The sequence below is a fragment of the Adelges cooleyi genome, unplaced genomic scaffold (assembly GCF_023614345.1).
Source record: "Adelges cooleyi isolate 19-005CV unplaced genomic scaffold, UGA_ACOO_1.1 ACOO_flye_CR_arks_rails_tigmint_CR_PRNA_30, whole genome shotgun sequence".
Lineage (NCBI taxonomy): Eukaryota > Metazoa > Arthropoda > Insecta > Hemiptera > Adelgidae > Adelges > Adelges cooleyi.
In genome coordinates, this window is record NW_026095971.1 from 19,292,354 (window position 1) to 19,302,417 (window position 10,064).

Consider the following 10,064-nt stretch of genomic DNA (forward strand, 5'->3'; position numbering starts at 1 on the left):
CCACGTTCGGGCGAATGGTGGCGCTATCAACGTGTCAAAATTGTACTAACAAATTGAAATCACTTTACCTTCTGTGATTCCAACAAAACATAGTTCAAGTGCTCATCTTTCAAACAATTTATAATTTATATCCCTGAGTGCATTGTAGACTTCATACCGTTGGAGATACAAAAGTACTATTTTAGTGCTATTATTTTGGGTATGCTTCCCCTTAAGATCGTGAACTACCCCCATATTCACTGAAGGCGTGACGCCGAGGATTCAAAATGGAAGATCATAGATAAACAAATGTATAGAAGATCTAAGGAGAAGATGACAGCCACTTGCAGTGTAGCAGAATAATTGTTGGTTAGCTAAACTGGTTGACAATTTAAGTTGTAAGACTGACCGGTCGGTTGTGGTTATTATTTTCTTTCCCATGGTTGTAGTTTATACCGCTGTCGTGGTCAGGGTTATGGATAAACGTTTATTGGACGGTGTATGGATGCAGACCATCAATTATTATATTTCTTATGTAAAGTGTAATAAAAAGGTGTGTTTAAAACCAATATTCTTAATATTTAAAAACTATATTATTATGTTGAATGAATTTTATTTGTTTTTTCGTCCTGAAAATGAAGGTGTGATTATTATATTGATAAAATAAATTTTAAAAAAAATGCCATCTCTCCGGCGACGAACTGACGACCGTCCCGGATAACTTAATCCAAGCTTAACAGCAGCATTATTAATCGCCATCGTATTCAAGACAAAAAAAATCCATCAAATGCATACATTATATTGTTCTTGTAAACGTTTATTGTATAACAAAATCTTTATTGGTTTAAAAAACAACTTTTTAGTACACGTTAGATAGCTAGAAGTATAACTCTATTGGTGGCGCGCTCTATAACAGCGTAACGCGGCGTTACCGCGATCGTCGGCCCCGAAGCGTCATTTGTTTATCTGTAACCGTGGTCATGGTATACCACTGACCAAAGATATAAGAGTATTGTTTTTATTATCAACAAGTTTTTAGCGCTTGAGCCAGATAAGAAATAGAAAAGCGAGTATAGCGAGTACAAACTCACAACAATATTTTACAATTTTAAATACGAATAAAGGAAAACGGTTAGCCGTTACGAATGTCGAACGATAAAATATAATGGCGTCTTTGCATAGTGTCGTGTTCTCGTTAATTCTGTGAATGAAATTAATTCGTGATTGCAAACACTTAATAAAATCAACGTAGATAGCACAAAGACGGCAGTATTAATTCTTCTTACAAATACTGGTTAATGTAATTATAATATTTGCTTATAGCAATGCCTTCTGTAGTTTTGGACAAGGAGACGTTTTTTAAGCGGCTAAAACAATTATACAGTTTCTGGAAGGTAAGGTTCTAACATTGATTATTTTGTTTATTGACCGTTTACTAATAAAAATAAATAATAACATATATCCGAAATATTAATAACATATTTTCACTGTATTTGATAAGTTATTTTGTTTATCATTTAATTGTAATAACAATGTATATTATCGTAATGAATATGAGTATTGTATTAACTTTTTACAACTATACAAATATATTTAAAAAATAAAATATTAACACACGTTTTTTTTGTGTATATATTAATAATAATAATAATAATAATGTATTTTTAATTTAAAGACTTAATTTTAGTAGTTTTTTTTATAAACTATAGTAAGAATAGAGTAAATAGGGTAAACAAATTAAAGTATTCGGATTTGTTCATGATAAATGAGAAGCTGAAAAAAATGTGTCTGGCTGATCCGCTGAAGTGTAAAGAGGTTACAGGTTGTCAGACAAAAAAAATATTTTATTGAACAGAATTCATTTATTAGTCAGCTCAGGTGACTTAGTGAGTCCAATCGTGATAAATCATATTGTGTTTAATGTCATTTAGTATTTTGGCATTGATCAAAATAGATTTATTTGAGGGCCATACCTGATGGGTTGGTAAAATTAACGAGATCCTGAAAGAGTTTAGTAAGATATTAGGATCTCCCTAGCCTTTCCTCCAGTTTCACCACTGGAAGTGATTAGATTTTAAAGACTTAATTAAGAGTGTATGGGACATAGTTTGAGTGTTTTAAAAGAATCATCATCATCATGTAGCTAAACGGGCCATGAAGGCCCAACGCTGCCATCACGAAATGGTTTCTTGACGAATTCGCTTCCGGGACGGGTCATCAATCCGTCACCAGAGAGGGAGTTGTGAGCGCTAACATACTGCCGCCTTACCCACTCAGCCACTCCTCCTCCTGTTAAAAGAATCATACTTTTATTTTTAATTAATACATAATATATATATATATATATATATATATATATATGTGTATGTGTGTGTGTGTTTTTTTTTTCAGTTTTTCAATAATAATTTGTAAACTTGTGCTTTTTATAGAAAGAGAAAGATGAAAATGTTGAAATTTTATCTGGTGTCGACGCTTTTTCATGTGCTGTTGGAGTTGATGATTATACTATGTATAGCAAGTCATCTTCCTTACAGGTTAGAATAAACTGTAATCACTTATACTTAATTTATCCATATCCATATCAATATTTTGCAGATTACTAATTTCTACTAATCTGTTGATCATTTTTTTACAATTTGTAACTTTTACGTAATAATAATTGTTTTTAAATTTATAAATATCACATAGATTTGGCTTTTCGGGTACGAGTTAACTGATACAATATCTGTATTTACATCAGAAGGCCTTCACGTTATGGCTAGCAAAAAGAAAGTCGAGTTTCTAAAACCAGCCGAAAATGTCAAGGATTCTGATTCTCCGGTTGTTCGACTTATAACAAGAGAAAAAGTATGTAATAATATGTTTAATTGTAAGTTATAAAATAAGTAAATATAATTATGTTCAAAATGGAAACAAGGTATTTAAATTTGAAATTGTAAAACTAATGCTAATGTTTTTGAATGGCTATGCATTAACACTTTGAAGAGGAAATTTTACTTAAATCTTTTTTTTTTGGTATTTGATTTTAAAGGGAAATTTTAATTTTTCATTAAAACAAATTCTAACTTAAATACTAATTTTGAGTTGTCAATTATTTCAGGGCGGCAATGACAAAGATGGATTTGAAAAATTAATTAATGCTATTAAAAGTAGCAAAAAAGGTAAATCAGTTGGAATTTTTGGAAAAGAAAAGTATCCTGGTGCTTTTATGGATTCGTGGAGATCAGAATTTAATAATGGAGGGTTTGAAACGGTAAGTTTAAGATTAAATCGAATTGTTCAGATAATTTTGTATGATCATTTAATGTAATTATTTTATCTTTAGGTGGACATAAGTGCTGTAATAGGATATATCTTGAGTGTTAAAGCTGAAAATGAAATTACCTTGATGAAAAAAGCCAGTTTAAGCTCAGTCGATATGTTTAATAAATATCTCAAAGAACAAATTATGGAAATAATTGATTCAGACAAGGTTAGCTTCGTTTGAAATAAACTCCTCTGGGTATTATAGAATTTCTAGTAATCATTAACTCATTGCTCTTTAGAAAGTAAAGCATACCAAGCTAGTTGAAGGTCTCGAAGGAGCTATATCAGAGAAAAAATATTTACCAACAAATGTTGATCCAACTCAATTAGAATTTTGTTATCCTCCTATAATACAAAGTGGAGGAAATTACGTTTTAAAATTTTCAGCTGCAAGGTATATTATTATATAAACTACATAATTTCTTAGTAAAAAATAAATGTTTTTCATTTGCTTTCAGTGATAAAAATATATTACATTTTGGAGCTATTATATGTAGCTTAGGAATCCGATACAAATCATATTGTTCTAATCTGATAAGAACTTTACTCGTTAACCCTACAGAAGAAATGCAGGTATTATTTTACTTTCTCACTGAATTTAAAATTATGCAAATATTTTATACGTTTCAATTATGTATTCTTTTTTCCTAGTCGAATTACGAGTTCTTAACAAATTTACAAGATGTCCTCGTATCAGAACTAAAGTCAGGAAATAAATTGTGTAACGTATACAACACTGGACTGGAATACGCAAAAAAGCAAAAACCGAAGCTTATTGATTATTTAACAAAAAATTTTGGGTAGAAAATAGTTTTAAAATTTAATATAATTGTTTGAATGATATTCTTAGCCACATTTAACATGATTAGGTTTGCAATGGGTATTGAGTTTCGCGAAACTTCATTGATGATAGCACCGAAAACAACTGCTCTAGCTAAAAAAGGTCAAATTTATAATTTGTGTGTCGGCGTGTCGGGGCTAACAAATAAAGAAGCTACGGATAAAGAGAGCAAAGTGTACGCCTTATACGTTGGAGACACCGTTTTAGTCAACGATGTAAGTATATTTATAAATGTTATTTAATATAAGAATCGTTGTTAATAGTAATCAATTATTTAAAACAGTTAACAATAATGTAGTTGAAATACAAGTTTATTTGAAAATGCAATGTTATAACCTTTAGGAGTTTGACATCTAGCTTTTGTTGTTCTTCTTGTCTTATTTCTTTTTCTATTTACCTAACAAACGAATACTTCTAATACTTGGGAAATGCCCCGAGATTATTCGGACGAACTGATTTTGTTTTACTGATAAAATAATTTAAAAAAATAGAATCTTAAATTTTATTTGGAACTTTATACCTGACAATAGTTATTTTTTGTATAACCTCTTTAAATCGATGCTTTAAGGATACGCCAGCTACTCTGTTGACTCCATCTAAAAAGAAATTAAAAAATATAGCTATATATTTAAATGAAAACGATGATGAAGAAGAAGAAGATGATGAAAAAGAAAATGAACCAAAACAAGAACCAATCGTTGGCAGGGGTAAAAGAACGGCAGTGTTAGAATCAAAACTTAGAGTGAGTATAGCATACATATTTTACATAACAACTATTTATTGTGTTGCCATTATTTTAGATGGACTCGTCAAGTGAAGAAAAACGGAAATTGCATCAAAAAGAATTGGCTATTGCTTTGAACGAAGCAGCGAAACAACGATTAGCAGAACAGTCTGGCGGTAAACAATCCCAGAAAGTAAGAAAGTCTAATGTGTCCTACAAAAGCAGAAATCAGATGCCCCAGGAGAGAGATGTTAAAGATCTTAAAATTTATGTTGGTAAGTCAGTGTTATTATTGTTAAGGAGCCTCTACACCTGCATATTTTTCTCAGATGTCAATATTAACTAATCTTATTATTTTAATAATATATAATATATATATATTTTTTTTTTAGATAAGAAATATGAAACTATTATACTTCCAGTATTTGGTATTCCTGTCCCATATCATATATTCACAATTAAAAACATTTCCCAGAGTGTCGAAGGTGATTACACATATTTGAGAATAAACTTTTTCCATCCTGGAGCAGCTTTGGCTAAAGGGGAAAGTTATTTCCAAAATCCCGAAGCAATGTTTGTTAAAGAATTGTAAGTTGGTTTTGAAATTGTTCAGTTCGTTTGTTCTTTGTCTTGCCATTTTTTGTGCTCAATTTTTATAAAACTGTTAATTTTAGAACTTACCGAAGCTCAAATACGAGAGAACCTGGCGAACAAACTACGGCTTCAACTAACTTGATGAACGCTTACCGGCTAATCAAAGAAGTACAAAAAAAATTCAAAACTCGCGAACAAGAAGAAAAAGAAAAAGAAGATTTGGTTAAGCAAGATACTCTATTATTGTCTGTAAATAAAGGTAATCCGAAATTGAAGGATTTGTACATTCGGCCAAATATCGTCAACAAAAGAATGACAGGTAAAGTTTCTACTGGGATTGCTTTGATTATTTTTGTTTTACACAATAACATTTTTACTAATTCCAGGTACATTGGAGGCACATACGAATGGATTTCGGTACACGTCTGTCAGAGGTGATAAAGTTGATATCCTGTACAACAATATTAAGAATGCGTTTTTCCAACCGTGTGACGGTGAAATGATAATTTTGTTACATTTCCATCTAAAAGTAAGATGCACGTACTAATAAATCTAGATGTTTATTTTGTTAAATTAAATTTAATTTTTTTGCAGCATGCTATTATGTTTGGAAAGAAGAAACACTTGGATGTACAGTTTTATACAGAAGTCGGTGAAATAACTACTGATCTTGGTAAACATCAACATATGCACGATAGAGACGATTTGGCAGCGGAACAGTCTGAACGTGAATTGCGTGTCAAATTGAAAACCGCTTTCAAAAGTTTTTGTGAAAAAGTACCGTTTGTCTATTTTAATATTATACTATTCTGTTACAGTTGAGTTTAAAATTGGTTTTTTTTTCTTCACTTATAGGTAGAATCGGTTACCAAGCAAGAAATTGAATTCGATACACCATTTAGAGATTTGGGTTTTCCTGGGGCACCGTTCAGGAGTACTGTTAACCTGCAACCGACCAGTGGTTGTCTCGTAAATTTCACCGAGTGGCCGCCATTTGTTATTACCTTAGAGGACGTTGAACTTGTTCATTTTGAACGTGTCCAATTTCATTTGAAGAATTTCGATATGATTTTCGTTTTCAAAGATTACCAGAAGAAAGTTGTTATGGTCAACGCCATTCCTATGAACATGTTGGATCACGTAAAAGAATGGCTCAAGTGTGTAGATTTGTTGTTTAACTCACATCATTTATGTAATAATATTTATTCACGTGTACCTATATTGTTTTCTTAAATCTTTGTACAGCTCTTGTGATATTCGATACTCGGAAGGTATTCAATCGTTAAACTGGACTAAAATCATGAAAACAATAACTGATGACCCCGAAGGGTTCTTTGAAAATGGCGGTTGGACTTTCCTTGATCCTGAATCCGATGATGAAGAAGGAGGAGCAGATGAAGAGTCAGAAGAAGATGAACCATATGAGGTAACACATTGTTTAGCTTCGATGTGGAGCTGAGAAAGAATTTTTGACAATGAGTTTATATTGTTATTATTATTATTTTTTTTGTGCGTGTGTTTTGATTCACAATTTATCCTAAACTGTTGTTGATTGATTTTTTCGTGTAGCAAGTCTATAAATTAGAAATTATACCTAAAAGGTATTTTGTCAGGCCTAAAATTTAAAAAGTTCACCCCTTCCTATTCAAAATCTCGTAAAATATTTACTATTTATATTTTGACACCTACTGTTGTTTTTTTATATAGTCAAATTAGTACCAAATTTTTTTTCGGAATACTATTTTGATAATATAGTACTGTTAGTTTCTCCTTAAATCTAGTTATAATTAATTATGAGTACCTAAATAGAGGTTTTATTTTCAGCCTACTGATGTCGAATCTTTTGAAGAATCTGACGATGACGGATCAGAATATTCTGAAGCTTCTGAAGATTCAGACAGTGAAGGTAATGGAAATATTTTTAAAATAAACTATTGTTCACTACATTACACTGCTAAATTTCAGAAGAAGAGCTAGGGTCGTCTGATGAATCCGGTAAGGATTGGTCAGATTTAGAGAGAGAAGCTGCCGAAGAAGATCGAGATAGGAGCGAGTTTCAAGATGAGTATTCTAAGAAAAAAATGAGTAGCGGGGGTCGCTTCCCTAGTTCCTCTTCTCACAAGAAATCCAGTAGTGATAAACACCACAGGTAATTGAAGTACAGTTATATTTTTATAATTTATTTTTACTATTGATATTAATTATTGACTCCAAATAAAGGTTTAAAACTTTTTTTTTTTTAAATAATCCATGTCACAAAATGTTAGACCCCACAAGTCTTATTGTTGGGGTCCAATGTCTGCATAAAAAATGTTAAAATAAAAACAACAAACCTTTTTTAGCTCTAATATGACTTGTTTTTTTTTCTTATTGCATGTGCAGTCCAAACAAAAGTAAATCATCTTCTCATCATCGCTCAAGTAGTAGTCATTCGAGGTAAAAAAACAAATTGTGTATATTTTATACTTATAATATTGTATTTACTTTTACCATGAATTTTAATCTTATAAGAAAAAAAACTAATTATTTTTTATCTATAGAAAAGTAAGAGATTAGATAAAATTCTTGTTTCCTACTTAACCATGTTAAAAACTCGAAAAAATAATTAGGTTGTAACGGTTGGTAGACTTGGAAGACTGTTATTTTATGTGTGGTTTTTTTCGCAAGCCTGAGCCTTACATTTTAGGTAAAGGTTTTATTTTAAATTTATGTTTCCCAACTTATTGTTTTTAACTTAAGATTAGATCAATATAACTCACTAGAGGTTTGGCAATTTAAGTTTTTTTTTTTTTTAATTTTAATAAATAATGGTAGTGCTGTGAAAAAGATTGCTTACAATCGTAATGCTTTATATAATAATATTATGTTTACAACTGTTGATTATTTTATTGTGATTTCAGTCCATCCAAAAATAAATCCTCATCGTCTCATCACAAATCAAGTAGTAGTCATCATCATAGCAGTAGCAGCCCAAGTAAACACAAGTCGTCTGGTAGTGAAAAACGTCGACACGACGGTGGTGGTGACCGCCACTCTTCAAAGAAGTTCAAGTATGATTTCTTAATATGTATTTTTGTATTTTGTATATTTTAAAAAATGATTTAATTATTCTCAACATTATTATTTTGTTTGTGCTGTAAAAATTGGATTTTTTGAGCTATTTAAGTGGGACAGGGGTGGGTGCCGCAACACATAATATTATCAACAATTCTATTTCCACTGCTATACTTGTAGCGATCGTTAGTCGAAAAAACAAACGAAGTTTTACATATTTTGGTGTAAATTAATTACATGTTATTTATTTATTTTAGGAAATAAGAAGTGAACTGGAATATTCATCGAAAACGATATTACTACTCAAATGGATGTATAATTTGGAGATTGTGTGTGCAGGGAATATAAATTGTATTTTACCTGTTAAGAATAATTTTCCGTTTTATTATTTTTTTTACTATATGAGCATCTCAAATGTATTAATATTAATGTATGTTAAGCAACACTTTTGTTTTGTAATATATTTGTAATGAAAAATAATTTCTCGAATACGTGTTTTGTACTAAAATATGTAAGACATAATTTATCAACCACAAATGTAAAATAATTATTCAGATTTTTTTTCATTTTGTTATCGCAAGATATTTTTAAGAATATAGTAGTGCACCTAATATTTAAATATACATCCTATTGGTAAAATGTGACAAACATTTATCAATACAATTAAAACATTTCTGTTGAGTACGAAAAACAAAATACATTTTTATTTCAAAAACACATTTTTGACATCATTCTGAACTAGAAATGTCTAAATCAAAATTTAAAACCAAAAAGGTTAAGTTCGAAAAAATTAACTTTGAGAACTTAATGAATTCCAATTTTATTCTGAAGATACAAATAACAGTGTGCCGGTATAAAGCAACTTCTGTAAGGTTAGTACGATTTCTAAATATTTTAAATCAATTTAAACGTTATAATCTACTAGATATAAAATATTCAATAGCTTAATATGAAAAAATAGCTTTTCCTCTGGAAACTGTAATATGAAATATTTAAACTAAATATATCCTTACTTAAGCTAATGGGTTTTACTCGATCATTTTAAAGCTAACTGAAAATATAATTTAATATATAAATATATTATCATCATCTGACATCTGTCCAGACTTCAATCGAATTCCGATATCCTGGCTGTAAAAAAATTCAACCGCATGGCAAAAAAGCTTTTAACATAAATGTTGAAAAATGTTATTATAATTTCATTTAAATCTTATTATAGTAATTGCTTTTATACGGACATTAGCGGTATAATCTTAGCTGGTAATATGTTATTTTTTTATAAGATTATACAATTTCCCGCTTATACCGTACTTGTATTATGTGATCACAGAGTTGTTTTGGTAGAGTCTGCAAATTGTGATAGTTCACCGATGGATCGTCGTTGGTCACCGATGACCTCTGTAAATCTATGTCGCCTAAAATTTCCATTGACAGCCGCCATTATTATCACGTTCAGTGAAGAAAACATAATAAAAAACGTCTTAACAAAATGTTACATTTTTGGGACGCTTATACGTTTGATTTGATTCCGTTTGAATTAGAATCGTTGTGATCTTATAAAATTAT

At 30.3% G+C, this 10,064-nt stretch overlaps 1 protein-coding gene across 2 annotated transcripts; it reads left to right on the plus strand.

Moving 5' to 3' along the window:
• The first annotated feature begins 1,041 nt into the window (after positions 1-1,041).
• LOC126839016 (FACT complex subunit spt16-like) lies at positions 1,042-9,079 on the plus strand. Of its 2 annotated transcripts, none has more exons than XM_050573915.1 (22): positions 1,042-1,373; positions 2,409-2,513; positions 2,668-2,826; positions 3,080-3,232; positions 3,305-3,451; positions 3,525-3,679; positions 3,744-3,858; positions 3,937-4,085; positions 4,155-4,341; positions 4,695-4,868; positions 4,927-5,125; positions 5,243-5,438; positions 5,525-5,763; positions 5,831-5,973; positions 6,039-6,221; positions 6,300-6,601; positions 6,690-6,870; positions 7,269-7,350; positions 7,413-7,593; positions 7,827-7,880; positions 8,345-8,494; positions 8,756-9,079. In XM_050573915.1, the coding sequence occupies exons 1-22, from the start codon at positions 1,305-1,307 to the stop codon at positions 8,760-8,762; spliced, it is 3,330 nt and encodes a 1,109-aa protein (XP_050429872.1). In that variant the 5' UTR covers positions 1,042-1,304; the 3' UTR covers positions 8,763-9,079. The 2 variants fall into 2 exon arrangements, with proteins under 2 accessions (XP_050429872.1, XP_050429871.1); XM_050573914.1 differs by having other exon boundaries at positions 7,410-7,593; positions 8,756-9,077.
• The last annotated feature ends 985 nt before the right edge of the window (positions 9,080-10,064 follow it).

Coding starts and splice junctions, on each gene's coding strand:
- LOC126839016 (XM_050573914.1), top strand. CDS start 1,305: ATGCCTTCTGTAGTTTTGGACAAGGAGACGTTTTTTAAGCGGCTAAAA. Junction 5,439..5,524: donor GCAATGTTTGTTAAAGAATT/GTAAGTTGGTTT, acceptor TGTTAATTTTAG/AACTTACCGAAGCTCAAATA. Junction 6,871..7,268: donor AAGAAGATGAACCATATGAG/GTAACACATTGT, acceptor TTTTATTTTCAG/CCTACTGATGTCGAATCTTT.